Source organism: Nothobranchius furzeri, chromosome 12, assembly GCF_043380555.1.
Source record: "Nothobranchius furzeri strain GRZ-AD chromosome 12, NfurGRZ-RIMD1, whole genome shotgun sequence".
In the NCBI taxonomy this organism is placed as follows: domain Eukaryota; kingdom Metazoa; phylum Chordata; class Actinopteri; order Cyprinodontiformes; family Nothobranchiidae; genus Nothobranchius; species Nothobranchius furzeri.
In genome coordinates, this window is record NC_091752.1 from 16,000,033 (window position 1) to 16,024,932 (window position 24,900).

The 24,900-nt window shown below is 42.4% G+C and overlaps 2 protein-coding genes across 2 annotated transcripts; both read right to left on the reverse strand.

The window, feature by feature from the left end:
* Window positions 1–1,621: 1,621 nt before the first annotated feature.
* Window positions 1,622–2,733, reverse strand: prr18 (proline rich 18). The gene has a single exon (XM_015944501.3). It carries the CDS (start codon window positions 2,511–2,513, stop codon window positions 1,752–1,754), a length of 762 nt encoding a protein of 253 aa, XP_015799987.1. The 5' UTR covers window positions 2,514–2,733; the 3' UTR covers window positions 1,622–1,751.
* A 4,008-nt stretch (window positions 2,734–6,741) lies between these two features.
* On the reverse strand, window positions 6,742–24,250 carry sft2d1 (SFT2 domain containing 1). The gene is made up of 8 exons (XM_015944502.3): window positions 23,917–24,250; window positions 23,343–23,429; window positions 19,993–20,075; window positions 16,604–16,685; window positions 10,331–10,366; window positions 10,169–10,227; window positions 9,150–9,179; window positions 6,742–7,449 (listed from the first exon to the last, which is right to left on the reverse strand). The coding sequence occupies exons 1-8, from the start codon at window positions 23,980–23,982 to the stop codon at window positions 7,410–7,412; spliced, it is 483 nt and encodes a 160-aa protein (XP_015799988.1). The 5' UTR covers window positions 23,983–24,250; the 3' UTR covers window positions 6,742–7,409.
* Window positions 24,251–24,900: the final 650 nt, after the last annotated feature.

A 24,900-nucleotide genomic window follows, 5' to 3' on the forward strand; every position in this document is an offset into this window, starting at 1 on the left:
AAAAAAAGATTTGATTATTGTTGTAGACAAAAATAAAAACTTAAAACATTAAGTAACTCAGAAAAGAAGCAAAGTTTGTGTCTGAAATTGAAATAAAATAGAACAGAAAAGCAAAACTTACAGCGTAGGTGCAGATTTATCATCCTCAAGTGGAAGTAACCCTAAAGGGCATTTTTAAAGAATGTTTCTACTTGCAACAGAACCAGATCCAGCTGATTTGAATGAAGACGAGTCATGAAGAGTTTGGCTTCAGGCCCAAATCAGGCAGCAAAGAATCCCAGACAGAGGCACATAAACAAGGCTGCGATTGAAACGACACAATACAAGAGAGAATTACACAACTTTTGGTCACTGAGCCAGCTGATCGTATCACTCGAGGAGCTGTGGAGAACCAAACAGGCCCTGGTACACACTGTAGTGGCCCAACAGCCTGGAACATGCAACAATAACATTTCTTGTGATGCTGGGTAAGAGATATTTCATTGCAACTCATTGATCTCGATGTCTGATTCCTTTATTGCTTCTCGAGACATCCGCAGGGTAAAACTGAACATTCGGATGATAAAAAACCAGAACCCAGTCTAAAACCCAGAACCAGTGCAGATGTTTGCATTTCACGCTCATGGAAGCAACTCTGAAGACGTGAAAGGTGCATTTCTGCAGGTTGCAAGTATTACCTGAGAGATTTCAAGGGTTATTTCAAAATGTTGCTGGTGTCAAATGCAGTCTTAACTCATTCTGACTGCCTAAAGTTGACCACAATCTGTGTAAAATGCCAGTTGCCAAGCTACGAAGAACAAAGGACTACAATTACTGTGGGGACCTCCACAACACACACACTCGATGGAAATGGGTTGGTGACCATGAATAGGTAGATTTCCTGTTTTATTAAAGAAGATGAAGCAAATAAACCAAATATTCTTTTTTATGGCTTTAATTCAGTGTTTTTCCTATTTTATGGAATGCATTTGTTTCTTTTATCATGTTCTACTTTTCCTGAGCAATTGAAGGTAAAAACGTTTAAATTTGAATGTTTGTGTACGAAATGAGGAAGAGGTAATTTCCTGAAGAGATCCAGCATGGTGAACACTGCTTAAAACAAAATCTAAGAAGCTTAAGACACTAATGCCCAAATGGCCCCAGGTAGCTGTGGGGTGGGAGCAAAGAGCCTTTAAAACACCGTCTGGGAAGACAGCCACGAGACACAAAGGAAACAATCTCAATGACCAAATATAAGCTGCAGAACCAGCTTTCAATTATGTCAAATGTTCAGCGAGCACAAAAATAATTAAATCAAATGGCTTCAAAATACTTTCCAGAGCAAATGTTCAGTAAATGTCAGTACATCTGAGATGGATCTCTTATTTATTAGAGGGGAGAATAAACAACCCAGTTTTGTTTTCAGTTTATTGTTCTCCAACACAAAGGGAGGGTTCAGCGTGCCTTACACGGCCCCTCCTCAGCCAATCCTCAGGCACGCCACTGAAAACAAATCCATGTGCAAAGGAAGAGACGGAAACTCTGAAGAACAGCAGCATTGAATTGGCCTTTCTTTTGCAATGCAAAGTCCAGTCGAACAACAAGGATCAAGTGCATCCAAATCAGCCCTGCTTTTGTTGATGCAAGTTAAAATAACAATAAATAACAAATAACGTCTAATAAACAATCTTTTGGAATGATAATTCAAACATTTTGACGCAACAGGCCCAGACAAGTCACTCATCCAAAAAAAATTTAAAAAATAATTGCTGTCAGCAGCCTTTAATGTGCGGAAGTGCAGGAAGTTTGTCTGCTTTTCCCAAAGCAGCAGCATTCTCGACGCCCTTCAGCCACTCCTTACACTTCCTCACAACAGTTTCATCCACGTCTCCGTCCTCCTCTTCGTACTCCACATCGTCGTACTTGTGCTGGTCGTTCAGCAGAGAAATCTTAACAATAGCTGTGATGTCCTGCTCGGCGCTGTCCGCCTTGGAACCAGGCGCGCAGCTCTTGGAGCCTCCGTGCGCCTTTTTGGACGGGAAAACTCGCCGGTGCCGAAAGTCGGCTGAGGCGCAGCACTTCTGCTGCTTTGCCATCATCTGTTTTTCTAGATTCCGTTTCTGGATGACAAGAATAGCTTCTGGTGTGAGGCTGAGGGTAAACTGAATCTCCTTCTTCCCCTCGTCTTTGGGCTGCAGGTGTCTGGCCGAGTCCATTGAGCTGGAGCGCCTGACTCCTTGGTGGGAATCCTGAGGTTTGGGTACCGACAGCCAGGAGGATTTTTCCTGAGTCTCCTGCCCGGAACCGGGCTTTTGAACTTGGCTTTTGCTCTTCTCCTGCCGCGTTTTTCTACCCAGATTTCTTAAATTCGCCGATGCCCAAGAAGTGGACTGTCTGTCGGACCCCGGTTTCTCTCCCGCCGCTTTTCCGGTGTGTTCCGTCTTAGGAGGCTGTCCATTGGTTCCCTTTTTTCCAAACAGTTCCCTGCCAGGGGAGGTTATCCGCTGCTGGAGGCTGATGGGAGGAAAAGGCATCTTTTATGGTTGGAAAAGCTCAAGAAACAAGAGAAAGCCGTGCGCAAAGCGACGCGCGGCGCTCAGTGGCATCCTCCAGTGAGACGGAGAGGATCTGAAGTGCACCTGTTATCCACACGGACTGGACGTTAACTGACGCGCAAATCCTGGTGTTTTATGGTGGCGCTGACAGGAGGGCGTGGCCATGAGACGCACCAAACAAAGACATGGCAAAATCGAGTGATGTCATTTCGGTATTTTCAGCAGAAATGAGCCAACCTGCAGGAACAGAACCCTGTCATAGTTTAATGAATAACTGGAAGGAACTAATCTTTTTTTCAAAAGCTGGACTCTTGCTTTAACCCTGTTTTCCTATAGAGTATTTCAAATTAAAAGTAGTTATCTTTTTCATTTTTATTCAATATTATTTAGTTTATTTTTTGAAAATTTCCATTATTTTTGTGCTTGCAAATCACCTTGTGGTTTTAATCTTAAAAGGTGCTTTATAAACAAACTTTCTTTTTCAGAGTAAAAATATATTAAAGGTGTAGTTCACTCGTTTCCTCAACACGTTTGCAGTAGAGTCTACTATGGATGACTTGTAAGCGGTAATCTGGGGAAATAAAGCTCCAGTGCACCTCTTTCAGGAACTAGATGTGAGCCGCATCAGAGCTGAGCTTCAGAACAGGGGCGTCGGACTGGGGGGGGAAAGGGTACTGTTTACCCAGGGCCCACTGCAGGGAGGGGCCCTGAGACAGCTTTGAATAAAAATGTTTTATTGTTGTTGTTTTTTCCCCCCAACTTACTTAATGTCTTAATAAACTTCCCTTTACCTGGATAAAGAGGTTAAGAAACAGAATTTCGCCTTAAAAATAATAACTGAATAATCTCTGAGGCATCTATCACCCCTTAAAAATGTGCAAAGTGGTTTGGTCCACACCAGCGGCCAGGGGCTGCACGGCTGCATGTGCTAATGAGACATCGCAGATGCCGACAGCCAGAGCTGGAGGCAGGAGTCAGTCATGTCTTTTCCCAAGAAAGGCAAATCTGGCTTCCAGAAAAGAAAAGAAAAGAAAAGAAAAGAAAAGAAAAGAAAAGAAAAGAAAAGAAAAGAAAAGAAAAGAAAAGAAAAGAAGGAGGAAAAGTTAATTGAACAGAAGCAAGTAGAAGGATGGTGAGCAGCAGCCAGCAGCAGCAGAACACAGTTTTAGCTGATATTAGCTAGCTCTCAGAAGCTGCATTCATGTTAGGTGTTCAGTGTTAAACGCCTTTAGTTTCACCATCAAGATCAAATATAAATTAATTAGTGTTATCAGTGAAAACACTAATTAATATAAATATATATATTAATCAGAATTATTATAGCGGGCGGCCGCCACCAATTAATTCGCGGACCTCGCAGTAAAAACAGGTTCACTCTGTGTGGATATTTCAGCTCCTTCCCAGTCATGGACCAGGACAAACTTGGTATCGATGGATTGGTGGTAATCTCAGGAACGTGAAGCTGCCACTGTTTTTCATATAGCAAGATGACACTGGTGTTAGAGGATTGTTATTGACTTGGTTAGATATTTAAGCTTATTTTAAATGTCTTTATATTTGATCTTGAAAACGGACAACCTTATAATTTGGCTGATAATGCAGGGATTATAAAATTTAGAGTACATTACATTCACAGAGAGAACCTGGTTTATTTCATGTCATATGTATTTAATATATCAATATATATCAGTATTAGCAAAGCTTAACATCATGAACCATGACAGACATGACTGAAGAGCAGATGAAGATATCATGCCAGGCACTGATGAGAAAATATTACAAGGATCTCACAGCTGAATTTGAGAATGAGATGCTACACCTGAGAACAATATATGGTGCCACATTTCCACACATTCGGTCTCCTCTTGAGCTGCTTAATGCCATACAGGATGCAATTACAGAGCATTTTTGGAGAAGTTTGTATTGGACTGAGGATATTTTGCACACTACCTGTGACTGTTGCTGGGGGTGAACGGGCTTTTAGCAAACTGAAACTGGTGAAAAATTATTTGAGATCAACAATGTCCCAGGATAGACTAAACAGCCTAGCTCTTCTTTCTATTGAAAGCCAATTAGCCAAAGGATTGGACTTTAAAGATCTCATAAGTGATTTTGCTAACATGAAGACCCATCAGTGGGCATTTACTGGAAAATAAATTCCAGGATTTTTGTTTGAACACATTGTTGGCAAATAAAAATAATTATATGTGAAGTCTGGGAATTTCACTTTTATTATGCTGGCATTTGTATTTGCTCAATATAGAGGTTAAACTGAGATCATATTTATTATCTTGTCTTATAGCATGACAAAAAATGTGTAAGAGAGATATTAAATAATTGAGCATGGGGGCCCACCTAGAAGACTTGTACCTAGGGCCCAGAATTTGGTGCTACGCCCCTGCTTCAGACTTCCTGATATTTGGACATCTTGCCTCTTATTGGCTAACAACAACTCAAAGCGGAGACTCACCTCTTACATCAGGAAGAATCAGTGCGTTTTGAGCTTTATCCATTCTTTCATAATCCGTTGTTGAACTGTGATCGGCAGAAGCTTTTCCGGTTCGCGCCGCACTTTTTTTTTTTTTACAGCAGCGGCCCAAAACGATCTCCTAACACATGGATTTTCTGCTTCCTGATTACGTGACGTGTGACGTATGCGGACGAAGATCGGCTTTAGAGCTAAGACGTTTGTTCCCACAGTGCGGGGGCTTGTTCTGATGCCCACAGTAAAAAAAAAATGCAAACGCACGGTTGGATTTAAAATTACGGCTTTAGTTGTCAATGGCAGTGAATGAGTTAAGTGTTTGTGCTGCTGTAACAAGTGAATTTCTCCACTGTGGGATCAATAAAGTCTATTCTAACAACAGCCTTCCCCGTCGTGAGTCAAGATGGAACGTTAGGGGACAGTGTGACGTAGATCTGTCAGTCGTTTTTAAAATCCTAGAGTTTCGTCTATTTTCTATCAGAAGTAGGGCTGGGCGATACGGCCTAAAAACAATATCACGATATATTGAGGATTTCACTTCGATAACGATAAATGGAGGATAACTACAGGTATGCGCAGAAACAAAATTTGTCCACTAGATGGGGGCGTTACATGTAGCACACTGAGTCACATTTTTACGTGACTCAAGGTGGTACAGCTTCTTAAAGGGGCACGAATGTTGTCAACCTACACACATTTTTTCATTTTAATCAAATTTATCAACATGGGAAAAATTATTTCAATGAGTCAGAAATTTTAATAACGAAAAATGTTCGTTTTACTGCCATCAGACGCTAATGCGGGAGATAGGTGTAGGAGAATTAAGTTGTCTTTATCATGCAGATTTATGCTTTGTCAAAAAAAATGTTTAGATTGATTTCCAACTGGGTCTGTGGACCAAACAGAAAATATTTAATTTAGTCTCTGATTTCAGCAAAGTTTATGTTGGTTCTCCCTAATTCTCTCTTTGAAACACGTATCTCAGCTGATCACTGATGTCAACACTGGAAGAAAAACAAAATTGCACTGGTGCAGTTATTTAAGTCTGCAGGAAGATGCAGAACACTGGGTTGGAAAGGAAGCAAATGTAAGATTTCAACAGCTGCTGTCGTGCAGAATCCCTCGTCTCTCTGACATAACAGCAGATTAGATCAACTGGAGGAAACAGTTGGAACTCTTAACAGATGGATGGGGTCAAACTTCGGAATAACCAGGGGGAAAAAACCTCCCTCTGCTCATTTAAGAATTCTTGATCTTCAAGATGGAAGGATTTTCTGGCTCTCTGCTAAATCACAACTGAGACTGCGTCCTTGATAATCCACCACATTATCTACGTGGAGGTTCCACAAGAAATGCAGTATTTTATTTACATCCCAAGAAGCTCTGTGGTAAATTGTTTCAGATTTTCAAGATAGAAGTAGAAATTATTTATTCAAAACTGTTGGTGCAAAAGGATTCCATTAAATGGAACACACCTAGGCATACTGTGAACATCTGCTCCACAAATGGGGGTAGGCAGAGGCAATGCATCCTCCTGAGGAGGTCGTCATGGCAACCACATCCTCAAAGGCTACATGCCAAAGCAATGTAGGGAATGTGATGCAAGCTGGGTTATTAGGTCACATCAAAATCACAATGCTCAGAAAAGCAAAATTAACTGGGTCATTGCTATATTGATATATTTGGTAGGAAAACACTTTTTTCTATTCATAAAAAAAGAGGCATTTTTGATGTAATTTATTGTGTGTGGGGGTGCATGTGTCTCAATGCACACTTAAGATGATCAAAGCAGACACAAAAGCAGCGATTTTAATCTCATTAGCTGGAAAAGAAAGGAAATCCTCAAAGGGGAAGTGGGTCCCAGAGCATCACCAGTGAAGCTCAACAGCTGAGGACAAAATTAAATGGTCACATAAGCAAGCAATTATATCGGAGAGCTTAGATATGTGTCACTTACAGATAAGACATAAGATTACAATGCTTCACCTCAACTCAAATAAAAAATCCAGCACATTTAAAATGAAAATACACAAGTTTGGCAATAATAAACCATTTTCTTCATTTTATTTAACCACCAAGGCACTTTTGTTAAGCTGCTTTTCCAAAACCGAGTCTAAACCACTTCCCTGCACAAAAACGGTATAAAATCCTCAGAAAACACAGGAACAGCTTAGGTTTAGTTTAAATATATTACAAGTAAAAGGTGCTCCTAACTCCACAGACTGGTAGGTGTTACTATCTGATTAGTTATCAAGCAAGAATTTACAGTGTGCAGTGCAGACTAGCCAACATTTGAAGAAGTGTGTAAACCCTTTTTTTTGTTTTGAAAACCATTATAAAGACTTTGTGTGGCTTGTAAATTGGGAAGTATCTTCAAAAGAACTGGAGCTTCAACTCAGGCAGGTTGTGAAGCACTTGATCACTGCATCCCTGGAAAATAAAAACACACAAGACAAGAAAACATCAGCGATACAGAAACAATACAGCAGAACAGAAGAGCAAATGGAGAAATTCTAGCTGCATGTGGCTCTTTTGTTGTGATGATCTAGGTGGGGCTCGTCATGAATAAGTGAATATGTTTTGACGGGGGGGGGGGGGGAAGCGCCACATGCTCTCAGCGATGGGGGCTCCCTTTCTCCAGGTGCACTGTGTCGATGGGTGACGCAACGCCAGCGATCGCCATGACAACACACGCTGCTCTTGCTGTCAGTGTGTTGCTATGCAGACTTTGCCAGCAGCCACAGAAGAAATTCAGTGCAGGAGGTGTGAAAATCACCAAGGTTAAAAGGAGACACATCCGGGAAGGGGGGAGGGGAGGTAGGTGGACAGGGGGGGGGGGGAGACTCTGCTTCTACCCACCCTGAGGTCTACACACAGACTCATAATTCCTACCTCATCTTTTTTTCTGTAAATATGGCTGGATGCAATTTTTGCTTTTCTAAAAATTGCGCAAGCGAATGTCCGTTCTGAGGCTTCCGCCCCGTTCCTGAATCCTGTGGGAACTGCACAGCACACGTTAGGGCTTATAGGAGGCAACCAGGTAAAACACATTAACGGATCAAGTCCACCAGCCATGTGGCGTCCTGGCTGGGCAGGTAAAAGTAACTCTGGGATGTGAAGGATTTAAGCTCAGTCCTCTCAGATCAACACCTGCCTCTGCTCTGAAACAGCAGAAAACAATAGAAAGCCAAGTGATCAAAACTAAACTGAATGAAAAATGGATTAAAGTAAGAGGCTTAGTGAGAAAAGACTAACTGTGTCTTCACAGATAATGTATAGAATATGCCTAGAATAGAAAGAAATTCATTTTTAAACATTCTGAGGGAAAAAAAGCTGTTAAATGTTGCATTTATTTAATAAAAATTGTATTTTTTAAGTCAGGGTGTAATGGGAAAACATGTCTGTTCTGTTGTTAGCGTTTGCTCTGGGGGGTGGGGGGTGACGCCTCAGCTGTCAGGACGGATTATAGGGTCGCCCAAACACACAAGACACTTTATGGAGGAGCCGCAAGCAGTGGGGGGAGGAGATCCGGACCTCCCGCCAAATGAGATCTAACCCCACTTTACAGCTGGACTGACAAAACCACTTCACACCTAATGTTTCATTCCACGAAAGCACTTGGATGGCACAAAATACAGGAAGATCGTTAAAAATGATCTGTGCTGCTTCAAAACAAGCTAAACGAGACGGACATCAGTCGATCCTGTCAACATCCAATCATAGCCGTAACCCTGAGCTTACCGTGAGCTCATTACGTCAGATATAAAAGCTTGATTGAAGAAGAAATACTTAGCAAATCTGGCTGAAAGAGCATTATTCCTTGACAAATCATTTCATTTTGATATCGGGGGGGCTAATGCTCAGCGGAGACCAAAACAACCAGCTGTCATTTGTTTGACACTGGGATTAGAGCCATATGGTGGAAGCAAACAGCGATAAGAGGTAAATAAAAACATGTTTTCATTGACGGGCCACCAAGCCTGTTTTTTTATACTAGACGAGAGCTAAAGCTTTGTTAAAGGTGTCCCTTTCTGTGCCTGATTTTCCAAGAAAGGACCCAAGCAGAAGGAATACTCGTAACTCAAAACTCATCAACAAAAGATCAGCGCTGAAAAGACCCGTCGTCTTACCTGGCAAATGGAATGTAAGAGATGCTATACCTGAAAGAAAACAGAGGAGCAAAATCACAGATTAGTTCAAATCCAGCTTAAGGTGGACTCATTCATCATAAAGTAGCACTAGTTTTAACTTGTGTATAAATGTGGATTTGTCCTTGGATTAGTCTCAAGGAGTTTCAAAATTAAACTTCCTGTTTTGAGGAAAGTAGATACTAAATAAAATGTAAAAAAACAGAATCAGAGAAAACGCCTAGAAATTTTTTACAGGTTAAATAAAACATATGCATTCTGATGGTCTTTTAAAATAGATAATAGTGAAAATGTGTTTGTGAATAAATAGGACACACTGTGGAGTTGAGGGACGACTTGATGAGACCAAGACAGCAAAAACAAAACCATTAATGATTATCTTAAGCTGCTGATTAAACATCTAATTTATTCCAAATATGAGAAGAATCTGGTACAACGGCTGAATGATTAACTAACGCCTGAGCTGCAGCATGACAGAAAAAAGTTATTAGTAAATATTTAACACCCATCGCAAGTGACGAGCCGAAGATTTAAACCCCCTGAGAGTCCGACTCGGTCATTCAGTAACTTCGGCCGAGGACCGGACTTTGCTCACTTTTGTGAGGGTCATCGATGACGTTATGGCAGAACCGCCCTCACACAGACGTCTGAGTGCCTGTCTGGGAGCGCAGCCACGGCCCGTACTCATGTGAGCCTGAGCTTGAAATGTGTGACATGTGGTTGCCATGGCAATGCCTTTAAGAATACAGGCAGAGCGGAAATGAATGTAACAAGTTGCAAAACAGCACAGCTTGGAGGCTGAAGCCGTCCTGATTAGTGATCCGAGGATACGGTCCTGTACCTTCGTCCTCGTGATGTTTCAAAACTTGGTCACACGTTTAGTTCCACGTGAATCTGAAGGTCCTGACAAGCCAATAATCTTTTATTTTGAAAACTGATTACCAGCCAGCCCTACGTTTACTACTGCTGAGAAGCAGGTGAGACTAAAAGGCCATACTCACCAAGTCATTGCCAAAAACTGCAAAACACAGAAGATGATAGCCAAGCCTTTTCTATGCCACTGTAAAAGAAAAATAGCAAAAATAAAATACAGTCATTGTTTAAATAGAAATATTACCACAATATGAAATTAGCCTTTGGCTGCTAATCTTTTGCAAACTTACCCAAAACACTGCACAAAGAGTTAAGACGAGGCAGAGCTGGTGGGCGAAGAACAAAAGCATGTTTTTGTTTGTGCATGCTTACAAGGCAGATGCTACTAAGTGACAACTTTATTTTCTAACCTAAAAGGTAAACGATGATCCAAATAAGTCTCTACTAACAGAGTCTGTTTAAAGCTGAGTAGCGCAACACCTGATTCACACCGAGTACAGAGCAGATGCAGTCGAGACGACATACGGCTGCTCAAAAGACAAAAAACATTTAGTCTGTTCAAAAAAATGTTGCCGGCTGCGGCACATTTTGAGTCCAGTAAATAAATTACAAGAGCCAGTCAGGAAGTGAGACATGGGTCAGCGAGGTGCATCCAGTCAAAATACAAACCGGATTCGAAAAAAGTTGGGACACTATACAAATCGTGAATAAAAACTGAATGCAATGATGTGGAGGTGCCAACTTCTAATATTTTATTCAGAATAGAACATAAATCACGGAACAAGAGCTTAAACTGAGAAAATGTAGCATTTCAAGGGAAAAATGTTTGATTCAAAATTTCATGGTGTCAACAAAATCCCCAAAAAAGTTGAGACAAGGCCATTTTCACCACTGTGTGGAATCTCTCCTTCTTCTTACAACACTCAGACGTGTGGGGACCGAGGAGACCAGTTTCTCAAGTTTAGAAATAGGAATGCTCTCCCATTTTTGTCTAATACAGGCCTCTAACTTGGGTCTTCTTTGTCGCACCTTTCTCTTTATGATGCGCCAAATGTTCTCTATAGGTGATAGATCTAGACTGCAGACTGGCCATTTCAGTATCCGGATCCTTCTCCTACACAGCCATGATGTTGTGATTGATGCAGAATGTGGTCTGTTGAAAAATACAGGGTCTTCCCTGAGATGACATCTGGGTGAGAGCATATGTTGTTCTAGAACCTGAATATATTTTTCTGTATTGATGGTGCCTTTCCAGACATTCAAGCTGCCCATGCCAAACGCACTCATGCAACCCCATACCATCAGAGATGCAGGCTTCTGAACTGAGCGTTGATAACAACTTGGGTTGTCCTTGTCCTCTTTGGTCCGGATGACATGGCGTCCCACATTTCCAAAAATAACTTTGAATCGTGAACTCGTCTGACCACAGAACAGTCTTCCATTTTGCCACACTCCATTTTAAATGATCCCTGACCCAGTGAAAACGCCTGAGCTTGTAGGTCTTGCTTAGAAATGGCTTCTTCTTTGCACTGTAGAGTTTCAGCTGGCAACGGCGGATGAAAGGAAGGGGTTCTGGTGATAATATGGGCTGCTGAATTCTGGACCAGTTGCAGTTTATGAAGGAGTTTGTTGGGGAGACCATGAAGAAGTGAATTGCAATAATCGAGACGGGAGGTGACGAGGCTGTGGACGAGAATGGCGGCAGTGTGAGGGGTAAGGGAGGGGCAGAGACGGTTTATGGAACGAAGATGGAAATATGCAGACCGAATTATGTTATTAATGTGAGCTTGAAAAGAAAGTGAGCTGTCGAGGTTGACACCTAGACTCTTGACCTGAGGGGAGGGGGAGACTGTGGCGCTGTCAATAGTTAAGGAAAAGCTGTCAGATTTGGAGATGGTGGATTTGGTACCAACAAGAAGTTCATTTTTATTGCCGTTGAGTTTGAGGAAATTAGAGGTGAACCAGGAATTGATTTCTGAGAGGCAGAAGGTAAGGGAGGACGGTGGGAGAGTTGAATTGGGTTTACTAGACATGTAGAGCTGGGTGTCATCCGTGAAGCAGTGAAACTGGATATTCAATTCGCGGAAGATATTGCCGATAGGGAGGAGATAGACTATGAAGAGGAGGGGCCCAGGACAGAGTCCTGGGGCACGCCTGACTTGACTGGGGAGGGTTTTGAGGAAAAGGATTTAAACTGGATAAACTGAGTGCGGCCAGTAAGGTAAGATTGAAACCAGCGGAGGGGGTGTGTGAGTGATTCCTAAAGCCTGGTTTATGCTTCTCCGTCAGCTCCGCAAGGGACAGACACGCACGGATTGACGGAAGTGTTTTGCTCTCATACTTCTCCGTCACTTCTCCGTCTCCTGGGGAGCGTTGCAAAGCAATTGCCCGGCAGGACAACAGAGGGCGTAGTGCTGTTCTGTGGTATCCTGTCATGTATCGGTCCAAGATCGTGTGTTTATATTGTGTTTTTTGTGTGTATAAGAGACTTTTAACACGGACATATTTGTCTCTCATTCTCCCACCTCTTCATGCGCTCCCCACCTCTAAACCCACATTTCCTGTCATTTCCGCCCACAAATAAAACGCTTGCTGCGCATCTTTTCACTCCTCCAGTCACGGGAGAATTAAACGTTCATATTTGTAGAGTTTTTTCGCGAGGTATTCTTCAAGCTTCTCCGTGTCTGCCGCTAGTTGTCCTCGGCTCTCTTTGCAATGGCGGCGCTGTAAACAACAGCGGTGTCCTGACCAATCACAGGCATGCGTAATCCATCTCGTTGGATGGATGTTTTAAAAAGTGGGCTCGATTCCGTACGTACTTGCGTGCCTGCCGGAGCCCTACGCAAGGACGGATAATGGCATTGCGTGTCTCCGCACTGACGCAGACGGAGAAGCATAAATCAGGCTTAAGAAAGAGTCTATTGAGGAGGATGGGATGAGAAATGGTGTCAAAGGCCGCACTCAGACCGAGGAGAATGAGAATGGAGATCAAACCAGAATTAGCAGCAATGAATAGGTCGTTGGTGATCTTGATGAGGGCTGTTTCTGTGCTGTGGTGGGGACGGAAGCCAGACTGAAACTGTTCATAAAGGTTATTGTGGGTGAGATGGGAGTGCGGCTGAGATGCAACGGTTTTCTCTAGAATTTTGGAAATGAAGGGAAGATGGGAAATGGGACAGAGATTATTGAAATCATTGGGATCTGAACCAGGTTTTTTTAGAATAGGGCTGACTGAAGCGGATTTGAAGAGGGAGGGGACCGTACCAGAGGATAGTGAGGAATGAATAATGGCTGTTATAAAGGGGAGCAGGGAGGAAAGGCAGGATTTAACTAAAACTGTTGGAACGGGATCTAGCAGACAAATGGAAGGTTTGGACTTGGTGATGGAATCTAATAGTTCTGAGGGATGGGGAAGTTCAAAGGAGGAGAACTGAATGGAGCGTTCAAATAAATCAGGGGAGGGAGGGGAGGAATGAGGTGAAGAGAGATGGATTCTATTGTCCTTATTAAAAAACTGAAGGAGAGAGTTACAGGTTTCTGAAGAGTAAAGATGGATGGGTAAGGAGTCGGGAGGCTGAAAAATGCTGTTCATGATGGAAAATAATGTCTTAGTGTTGCTGGAGTTGGAGGAGATGAGACCGGAGTAATACTGTGAATTGGCATGGGAGATGAGAGTCCTTGTAGAGAGAAATTTGAGCAGAATATAAGTCTTTATGGATGGTGAGACAGGTTTTCTTGTAGAGTCTTTCAAGCCTCCGGTTAGTGGCTTACAAGGAGCGTAGGGCAGGGGTGAACCAAGGAGCAGACCGAATGAAATATACAGAGCGGGATTTGATGGGAGCAAATGAATTAAGGATAGAAACCAGACCGTTATTGTACTGAATGGCAAGATCATCGGGACTAGAGGATAAATCTGGGGTCAGGGTGGCAAAACTGGAGGAAAGGGAGGTTAGATCAATGTCCTTAATATTACGAAATGAAATAATACAGGGTGACTTGATGATGGAGAGACGGAGGGGAACAGAAAATGAGATGAGGAAGTGGTCCGTGAAAGGGAGCGGGCCAGCTGTACAGTTGGAGGGGGTCAGGCCGGAGCAGCAGATTAAATCCAGGGTGTGACCTTTAATGTGAGTGGGAAAATTGGCATATTGATGAAAACTGAGGCTGTCCAAAGGAAGTCTTTGGTGAGGGGGAGAGCCATATTGTCCATATGAATATTAAAATCACCAAGTAAAACTACATTTGGGGAAAGGGTGGACAGATGGCTTAAAAGAGCAGAGAATTCACTTAAAAACTCAGAGCTAAACTTGGGGGGACGATACACAGTGGCAATGATTGTGGGGGTTGGGCCGGAGAGTTGACAGGCGAGGCATTCCAGAGTGGTGAGAGGAGGCAGGCTTAAGGGAAGGACCTTCCAAGTCTCGCCGCCGTGGCACGACCCGCGTGGTTTGGAGATGTAAACAAATCCGGGAGGAGTACAGTCATTGAGTTGTGAGAAATCACCGGGTTGTTGCAAAGTTTCTTTTAAACAAAGAAAGTCTAGCTTACACTCCTTGATTGTATCTTGGAGGAGATGTCCTTTACCAGAGAGGGAGCGAATGTTGAGAAGACCAATATTAGCAGTGCGGTAGTCCCTGGCGACAGGAGCATTAGCCCGACTAGCCAGCCGGGCTAACACGCTGGAGTTGACAGCTCGACAGCTATTCCTGGGTAGCGGCCAGCGAACCGTGGACCAGAAGGAGGGTATTCCTTTGGAGGAGTCGAGACGGAGGTTCCGCCAGGACCCCCGATGGATATACCGCCGGCGAGGCTGGAAAGCGATGCCGGGGAAGAGGCACAGAGCTGGTGGTGGGGATCCGGAGTGATGAAAGCGGAGGTTGAAGAGCTCCGCCGCCGAGTACTGGAGAAGTCCATCCACGGACAGAAGAATGAGCGACAGGATGATCCAGGCCAGTGAGAGGCACATAAAATTCCTGCTGGACCACATTATGGAGTGGAGCAGGGAGGTGATGACGTGGAACCAGAACGCAAGCTGAACAGATAGGTGAAAATGAGTTTTCGCCGACACAGGGATATGGCAGTCAGGTTGAGGGCCGCAAGTGGGAGGAAAACAGTAATACAATCAAAATGAGAGGGCTGCACAGATGACTCGGGTGAAAAGAAGTAAAAAACACAAAAAGTTTGCCGGCGAGCAGCGGCAGCCAGACACGCCAGCGTTCACTCAACCGGAAGCCCTTGACCCTTACGCACAGAGATTGTTCTAGATTCTCTGAATCTTCGGATGATGTTATGCATAGTTGATGATGATAACTGCAAAGTCTTTACTATTTTTCGCCGAGTAACACCTTTCTGATATTGCTCCACTATCTTTCAGTGCAACACTGTGGGAATTGGTGATCCTCTACCCATCTTGGCCTCTGAGAGACACTGCCACTCTGAGAAGCTCTTTTTATACCCAATCATGTTGCCAATTGACCTAGTTAGTGTTAACTGGCCTTCCAGCTCCTCGTTATGCTCAAATGTACTTAATCCAGCCTCTTATTGATACTTGTCCCAACTTTTTTGGGATTTGTTGACACCATGAAATTTCAGATCAACACATTTTTCTCTTAAAATGATAAATTTTCTCAGTTTAAACTCTTGTTCCGTGATTTATGTTCTATTCTGAATAAAACATTAGACGTTGGCACCTCCACATCATTGCATTCAGTTTTTATTCACGATTTGTATAGTGTCCCAACTTTTTTGGAATCCGGTTTGTAAAACCCGTGTTGTATTTTTCCTGACTTTTTACATCATTATTAATGACAGATATATCAGAAGGTTAATTTTATTTTTACAAGTATACCCCTAAAAGTATTATGTCAAATTTCTAATAATTGCTGTCAGTGCTTTGCAAACTCGCGTGAACCCCTGAAATATTGTCCTCTCGCGAGAGCAAATTTCCAGAGAGTTCAAAACACGAACCAAAGTCAGTGTGAATGGCATTCCATCCAGAAAATGGACCACATTCGTTCCGTAGTTGGAGTGAATCAGGCATAAAACCATGAAGAGTTAAAGAGCAAGTCACCCCCTACCAGTGTCTTATTCCACTCCCAATTCATGTTTGAAAAAAAAAACAAATGCTGTTGCCTGGCAGACCGAGAGGGCAGAGCAGCTAACAAATACACACACAGGCTCACAACGGCATTGTGACATCATAATGTACCAGTTAAAATCATAGCATACCTCTTGGCCAATAGCGGTGGGAGATTTAAAGGAAAATGCAGTGCATAGTTTTTACCTGACGTCGGCGCAACACTGACAGTTTTAGGCAGAATATTTACATTTTAACTAAGATTCACTGACGTGCCAAATAATTGAATACACGTGTCTACAGAACGATTAGACACTCGTTTGTATAGCTGATCAGCAAAAAAAAAAGTTGATTTGGGGGTGACTTGCTCTTTAAGTTGAGAGTTCTCAGTAACTGATTCTTGAACATTTAAAAGCATTACCACACAAATAAATAACTACAAATCTAGCTTGACGTACATAAAGAACAACAAAAGCTCTTTATTTACCAGCATAACAATGGTGGCTATCACTCTTGTTTTTTCAAACATGCGCTTCAGCTGTTTTAATGGTCCCATCAGAAAGCAGGTGCTTTAATAAACAGAGACAAGAAAGGATCATCTTTACACAGATCCATGCAGTTCACACAAAATAAAAAAGGACGTTATTTGTTACTCCTTTCTCCAATTTCTATTTGAAATGTTCAGCTTTGCTAAGTGCTAAAGCTAACAATACATCATCTCAGTGCTTTGTAAAACCTTGTGTGATTATCATTCAGTATTAGCCACAACATGGGTTTACCTATGTTTACTGACACATACAATTATCAGTTGTTTAACTGAGTTAATCCCAGTCAACACCAGCAATGAGCCAATGTTCAGCCCTAAATAGGGTTCACTAAAGCGAAGATCCAGAAATCATTTTAGCAAAATAACATTTTCTTAAACAACAGAAATTACTTTTGGGAAACTTTTAAGTTAGATCAATGTGACGGATTTGCTTAAAGCAAACTGTTGCTTCCAGGTCTAAAACTGGAACAAGAGGTAAAAGATTTTCACATCTCTAAGGCGACAGTACTGTCCTCACTGTCCACGGGTCTACTTCCTCAGCCCTATAACTCAACACGTAATATCAATAAAATCATGTGACTAAAACAACTGAATGTCTTGGTTTCACATCTTTACTCTCACATAACAAAGGCCATTGTCCACACTGGAACAGTCTGATCAGATTTAGGACTCCATGACATCAGTACTTACACCCCACACACACACACACACACACACACACACACACACACACACACACACACACACACACACACAGAGTGGCAGTAACATCAGAACCAGCTGAGTCTGGAATAATTAGAGGTTAAACGTTTCCTGTCCGGCAGCACAGTGACACTGTAGAGTGTTGTATCTGATGCACGTTCTACGTCAGAGACGTTTAAGAGAGAAAGGCTTTCCCGGCAGCCAAAGCAGTTGGCTCTATGATCAGCACAGCTGAGTGCGTAGAGGGAATCAGTGGGGGGTCACACCTGTTAGATGAAGCACCAGATCAGTGTAAGTTGACATAGACTTTCTACTGATCTGATGCATGTCTTTACTACTATGACTCCCACTGCTCAGTGTTACAACGACACTACTGATGTCCACGCACATGCTGCTCCTGCTAACTGAGGGAGAGAAAATCTGTCAGCTTCTGAATGTAGCACAGGCTGTCATTTAACTAATGAGAGCTGAGTTCTTCTGAGACCAAGGACAGTTGGAAACTTTTGATGTTGCATAAAAACGCTGCACAAAAAAGAAGAAGAAAAACTTGGGTATTATCGGCATGACATGGCCACCAAAATGTAATATTGAAAATGATTGGAATTGGGTTTTAGCCTGGCCTGCCAGACTCGTCCTCTGTTTAATTCTGCACAGAGAAGAGTCTGGTGACTCACAGGCAGAGAGGCACTTGAGGGGCGGGACTAGGTAGCTCAAAAATGACCAATCAGAAAAAAGATGGAAATCCTGACTGTACCGCATGACGCAGTAGTTTTCTTGTTGTAGTAAAAAAAAAAAAAAAGCGTCGGGCAATGGTGCAAACATCTTTTATTTTTTTAGAAGAAATGCTTTTAGCACTTCTACTTGTGGTTATAAAGACATTTGAGTCATTTAGAACAGAGGAAAGAGTCGCAGCGAACTCCGCTGCTGTCTTCGTTCTTTATGAGAAACTCAGCGTTGCTGTGTGTGACGTCAGCGACGCTGTCGTTTTTTAGCTGTAGTAAAAATGGAGTCTGACGACAGCGCAAACATCTTTCTTTAGAAGAAAGACTTTCAGTGCTTCTACTTGTGGTTTTAAAGACATGTCCAAGTCATTTAGAACAAAGGAAAGAGCCGCAGCGAACTCCACTTCAGTCACCATGTTTATGACAAACTTGGCGTTATGGTGTGTGATGTACGCTACTCAGCGCTGATTGGCTCGGTTAGAATTATCACGGGGTGTGGTTATTGAATAGGAGAGTTCCCAGACCCTTTCTCTGTGCAGAATTAAACAGAGGAGGAGTCTGGCAAGCCAGGCTAATTGGATTTAACTCTTTTAATAGAAGTTAAGAGTTGGTATATCAGATATCAGTAAAAAAAAAAAAAAAAAAATATATATATATATATATATATATAAATACATAAATAAAAAGCCTTTATCAAAAAGAAAAAAATCATCAGTATCACATAATTGTCCACGTTTGTTATTACTGCTTTTGGTTATGCACACACACGAACATTCCCCGGTCAGAAATCTCATAAAACCCAGTGAGCTCAAACTTGAATTTGGAGTAAACAAACATGGTGGAGGAGGAGCATTAGTGCTGGGCAATAAATCAAAAATGTATCGTTATCGCCATTTATGACTCTAACGATACCATTTTTACCATGTCAAAAAAGTGGCAATAAAAAAATGGAAAGATGTGTGTAGGCCGATGTTGGTGTCCCTTTCTGAAGCTGTACCACCTCCAGTCACATGACAAGTGACTCACCTATATACACGTGACAGCCCCATCTAGTGGACAACTTTTTTGTGCATACATTGTAATTATCGTCCATTTATGTTATCTAAGTGAACTCTTGAGAATACTTCGACATTGATTTTAGGCCACATCGCCCGGCCCTATGGAGCACGCAGTGTCCTTCCGTCACCTCGCTTTCTGATTGGCTACACATCCCATTCAGAAGGCAGCATGACTGTTTTTCCTGAAAACGTGACCAAGACAACCCAACTTGTTTAATATTCCTGATTAAAGAATGGAGCGGTCCTGACGTACCTTACAACAAAAGTTGGGGAAAAGAGACCATTTTAACAAATGTTTTTTTTTAGGGTCAATAAGTCAACAAGAAGTTTTTGCTCCCTCATACAACTTAGTATAAAACAACTGAATGTAGAAACAAGTCTTTCTATCTTTTGAGCAACTGAAAGAGGGTTGGTCACTTCTTTTGAGCTGTTTGTTATAGACCTGATTGCTTGTTTCTCTCTTAAGATCTGTAAACACTGCATTTTCTCCCCCGTGTTGTTCCATTGAAAAGGCAGAGACAAATGAAGGGAAATGCCTCAAGAGTCGGGAGCGGAAGTAGTCTCTAAGCAATGTGAGTGTGTTGGGTGTATAAACAGTGCTAGCGAGCAGGAACCTGCTGCTGTATGAACGATTCAGCAAAGAACACAATCGTCTCGTAGGAGTAAATACATACGTACCTGATGAAACTCTTCAAACACATATTCATAGCTAATAGCATGTTGGTAAAGATTATGTATGTAATGAATTAATTTAATTGGGTGTCTCTTAATAATAAATTAATTTATATTATTAATAGTTTACAGCCTCAATATGTAGGAATTCTGTGGACTCAATTTTCAGTCTTACCTGGCCAAAGCTGAAATATTTCCTACTGTGTAGAAGACAGCAAAAAGCTTGATCCCATTAGGAAGGAACAGCAGCGCAGAGCCCTACAAATGAAGCAAAAAGACCAACATTAAAACTGAATTTTATCTGTTAAGGGGTCAAAGACAAGACAAGATGAAGATGAAGAAGAAGAAACGATCGTTTCTATAGCGCCTCTCAAGACAAAAATCACAAGGCGCTTCACAAAAAACAAAACATTTTAAACATAAAAAAGAATTTTGAAAATGGTTAAAAATATGTTTAAAAGAAGCAAAAATATATAATTGTGATTAAAAAATGTAAAGGAAGAGAGAGAGAGTGAATAGGAAAGAGGGACATTGATGGATCATGAGGAAGATGGAATAGGTAGAAAGAGCAGAATAAGGGGAGGGTGGAGAAGGTCACACCAAAGCCAGCCTGAACAGGTGAGTTTTCAGCTGCTTTTTGAAGGAGACTCAGGCTCAGGGGGAGAGAGTTCCAGAGTCTGGGGGCCACTGCAGCACAGCCTGGCCAGCCAGACTCCTCTGTTTAATTCTGCACAGAGAAAGGGTCTGGGAACTCACCTATTCTAATAACCTCACCCCGTGAGAATTCTAACCGAGCCAATCAGCGCTGAGTAGCGTACATCACACACCACAACGCTGAGTTTGTCATAAACATGGAGACTGAAGCGGAGTTTGCTGCGGCTCGTTCCTTTGTTCTAAATGACTTGGACATGTCTTTAAAACAACAAGAAGAAGCTCTAAAAGCCTTTCTTCTAAAGAAAGATGTTTGCACTGTCGCCAGACGCCATTTTTGACTACAGCTAAAAAACTGCAAAGTTGTGCGGTACAGTCAGTCTTTTTTTCTGATTGGTTATTTTTGAGCTGCCTAGTCCCGCCCCTCATGTGCCTCTCTGCCTGTGAGTTACCAGACTCATTCTCTTGTGTGCAGATTTAAACAGAGGATGAGTCTGACAGGCCAGGCTACAGCAGCAGATGGTCTGTCCCCTGTCTTTAGCCTGGTGCTGCACAACCAGTAGGCTTTGGTCACTGGACCTCAGGGACCTGCTGGGGGTGTAGGAAGATCATCAATGTAAGATGGTGCTAGTCCATGTAAGACCCTAAAGACCAGAACCAGGATCTTGAAATGAACCCTGAAGTTGACTGGCAGCCAATGAAGTGGAGGAGAAGTGGGGTGATGTGGGTGTGTTTGGAGGACTTGGGCAGAAGCCGAGCACAGGCACTCTGAACCACCTGTAGACGGTTCAGGGAGGTTCTGCTCAGACACGTGAAAAGAGAGTTACAGTAGTCTGAGGCCCTGTCCACACGTAGCCGGGGATCTGCCAAAACGTAGATATTTTTCTACGTTTTGGCCCATCATCCACACGAAAATGGAGTTTTTTCACAGGAAAACGGATCTTTTTAAAAACTACGGCCAAAGTGAAGATCTGCGTTTTCTCCGTTTTGGGTGTCTGCGTGTGGACGGACAAAACCGGAGTTTTAAGGTCCGCAACGTCACTTTCCGCGACAAAAAAATGCAGACATCACGTGTGCGACCTGTGTTTACACTAGCCGACAGCATGGATGCCCTCAGAGCTGCGCTCGCTTTATCAATTGTCCAAGCGCTTTGTCCTTGTTTGTTTTTGCAAGCGGAATTACTGCTGCTTGCGGAAGACCACAGACGAAGGACGAGGTTAAGAACGGGGGAAGTACTGCCGCCTACAGGTCTGACATGTCCTTAACAACGTATTTATCCGGGTACGTGTGGACAGAGTTTTTTTTAAAAACGAGGTGGTGTGGATGCAAGTTTTTGGAGGGGTGGATATTCATTTAAAAAAAAAACGGCTACGTGTGGACTAGGCCTAAAGCTTGGTTTATGCTTGACGCATTCACTTTCCGCACGGTGATGCGGCTCGCGGATGGAACGTGCTTCACAACTCGCAGTGTTTATGGTTCGTGCGGCTCGTCTCTGCGGTGAGCCAATATTCTCCCAAACTGTAGGGGGCAGCATGGAGCTCTACGGCATGCACCCAACACTACACCATAGTAGAAGTAGAAATTACTGTTTACAACACGACATTTCAGCATTTTTAACAGCGTTCTCGTCTTTTCCGACAGTGCGAGCTATTTCTCTCCATGAATTATTAACAACATGTTGATCACGGTGATCTCTGAGAGCTGAATCATACAAATGTCTGTATTTACGAACCTCTGCCTTACTAGTTCTTGCCTGTCCGCCATGTTTTTCCGTGTCCGTCTGTCCGCGTGGTTAGAAATTTTCCGAGGTGCGCGTTGCGGAAATTCTGGGCCGTGCGGAGGTGCGGTGGAGGGGCGTGGTTGTTAAAATGACGCAAAATGACGCAACTTTTCCGCGCGGAGCTGTGCGGACCTCGCGGACGCATCAAGCATAAACCAACCTTAAATGTGAGGAGATGAAGGTGTATGCAGTAAAATTGCATTATGACTTAAGTCAAAAGGATTCTTTGGACAGTTTTACAAAATTATACACAAACATAGCCGTCTTCCTCTGAATGTCAGTAAAACCACAGAGATGGCGATTGACTTCAGGAAGAGGAGGGCGCCTTCACAGCCACTACAGATCGGGGGGAGGCTGTGAAGAACTACAGGTACCTGTGTTGTGACAAGACAACAGACTGGACTGGGGTTCTAACATGGAGGGTGTGTACAAGAAGGGATTGAACAGACTATTTATTGAGGAAGCTGAGATCCTTCAACGTGTGCAGTAAGATGTTGAAGACCTTTTACCAATCTGTTGTTGCTAGCACCATCTTCATTGCTGTTGTGTGTTGGGCAGTAGCATCTGAGCCAGCAACACTAACAGACGTAATGAGATGCTTAAGAAGGCTGGCTCTGGACCTGGTCTCAGATAGGACCCCTTAAGAGACCGTGGTGTATATGAGGATGCTGAATAAACTTTTATCCATCATAGACAATGACCAGCACCCTCTCCATCACACAGTAGACAGACAGAGGAGCATCATCTCACACAGGCTGCTACAGCTCTGCTGTTGAAGGGAAAGTTACAGGAAGTCTTCCCTACCATACGCCATTACATTGTACAATGGCACAAACCGTCACATAAACTACATTATTGCAAAGTGTGCTTGTTTGACTTGGTACAAAAATAATAAAGAACGCTATTTCTGTATGCGAGTTTGAGTAAATAATATCCGTTTCAACACAATGATTACCAGTCTTTGAAGATGTTTTAAAATAAGTAAAACATGTAAATGAAACACTTAAAAGTATTTCTGATGTTATTTAAAGAGGCTCACACATTAGCAGGGTCGCTCTAAAACCAGACAGACCATAAAAGCTGAAGACACTCACCAGTATGGAGCACAGAACGCCTCCAGCAAAGCATATGACAAACCATTTCACCCTGGTGCTGTAGCTGAGAGTGCTGCCATCAATGACCTGGTGAGAACAATGGGAGGATGCCACAGGACACGTTATTGACCTTCTGAGACCTGCAGGCTTCCGAATGGTGATTCAACCAAGTCAAAACAGCAGTGTTGCCTCAAAACACAACAAGCACAAAATTGACGAAAATAAACGGACAAACACAGTCTGCAAAGCAGAACCTGTTAATAACTGCAACGTGAAAGCCAAACTTTACCTTTAAAATAACTTACCTGAACTCCTCCTAGTCGTGAACGCGTGAAAGAGTGTAAACAAAACAAGTTATTAACGCCAAACCCCCCAAAGCATGCTAGCTTACTCTAAAGCAGTTTTTGTTAGTTAACAACAAAACGTTTAAGGAAGTTAGCTGTCTCTATTATACCATCAAACGCCAAAACAAATATAACACGTGGCTTCAACGTTATTATTATTATTATTATTATTATAGGAAAATACGTTGACTCTGTCAGGGAGAAATTAGCATTAGCATAATGTGACTAACCTGCGCAGTGAGACCCAACTCTTCATTTTCCTCTCGACCGCTTAAAACACGACGAAGTTTGTCCATCGCTAAAGTCTCACAAGGCAAACTCGTCAGAAATTTTTAAAACAAAAATACTTGAAATTGTCCACAACAAAATGTACATCCGCCGTTAACGTCTACAGATGTAGACCGCAGTTAGTCAATGAAAAAGTGGGCTTCCTGGTTTTCCCGTCGCTGCTTTATGGAAGTGCTGATCTGGAATCAGCTGTGTAGAGCTTGAGTGAGGCTATGGTGCAAGGCAGGGCTTCCATTTACTGACCGCTGATCAGCTACTAAAGATGATTCCAACGCCACTTCCGCTAACATTTACTGCTTCTTCTAGTGCTTGCGAAAACTTTTTTTTAACCTTCCGCAAATGTCACAAGTAGAGCGTTTTTTGTTTTATTTACGGTGGAACTTCTGATTGTTCGTGTTTTATGTATTCTACTTGTTGTTGTTCTGAAAAAAAGACAAAAATCTAACAAGCAAATAATAAAGAAGAAAACACAATAAACATTAAATGTACATGTAGTTACATGATTTTTATGTACTGTCACGTGAACTGCTTTCATTAGTTTTTCCATTTTTGCGCATTTGTCGCCATCTAGTGGACAACACTTAATAAATAACTTCAACTGGTTTTGCATTATTTCAAACAGGAAATGAGTGTTTTAACTATTTTTACATACACATTTAACAATTTACCAAAATGATGAAAACAAAATTTATTCCAATGAGTTATGATATTTTTTTATTTTTAATAGCACATTTCTCTGACTGTTCCATGTGTAGATCCCTAAATGAGCTCCCACCTATTCTTATTTCTATATGTCTAACACTTAAAACCAAAGTAAATGTTATATTTTTACGTTATGGCAGTAAGTGATAAATCAGTTGAGATGACCATTTTTGCTCAAGATGTTGAGAAGCGTTTGAGATCATTGGACTCAGTGATCTTCTTCA

Bases quoted from the DNA above. Each gene is read 5' to 3' on its own strand.
- prr18 (XM_015944501.3), bottom strand. From the start codon at position 2,513: ATGCCTTTTCCTCCCATCAGCCTCCAGCAGCGGATAACCTCCCCTGGC.
- sft2d1 (XM_015944502.3), bottom strand. From the start codon at position 23,982: ATGGACAAACTTCGTCGTGTTTTAAGCGGTCGAGAGGAAAATGAAGAG. The intron at 10,228-10,330 runs GTAAGTTTGCAA...TTTCTTTTACAG, and splicing joins CTCTTTGTGCAGTGTTTTGG to TGGCATAGAAAAGGCTTGGC. The intron at 7,450-9,149 runs GTAAGACGACGG...TTTATTTTCCAG, and splicing joins TCTTACATTCCATTTGCCAG to GGATGCAGTGATCAAGTGCT.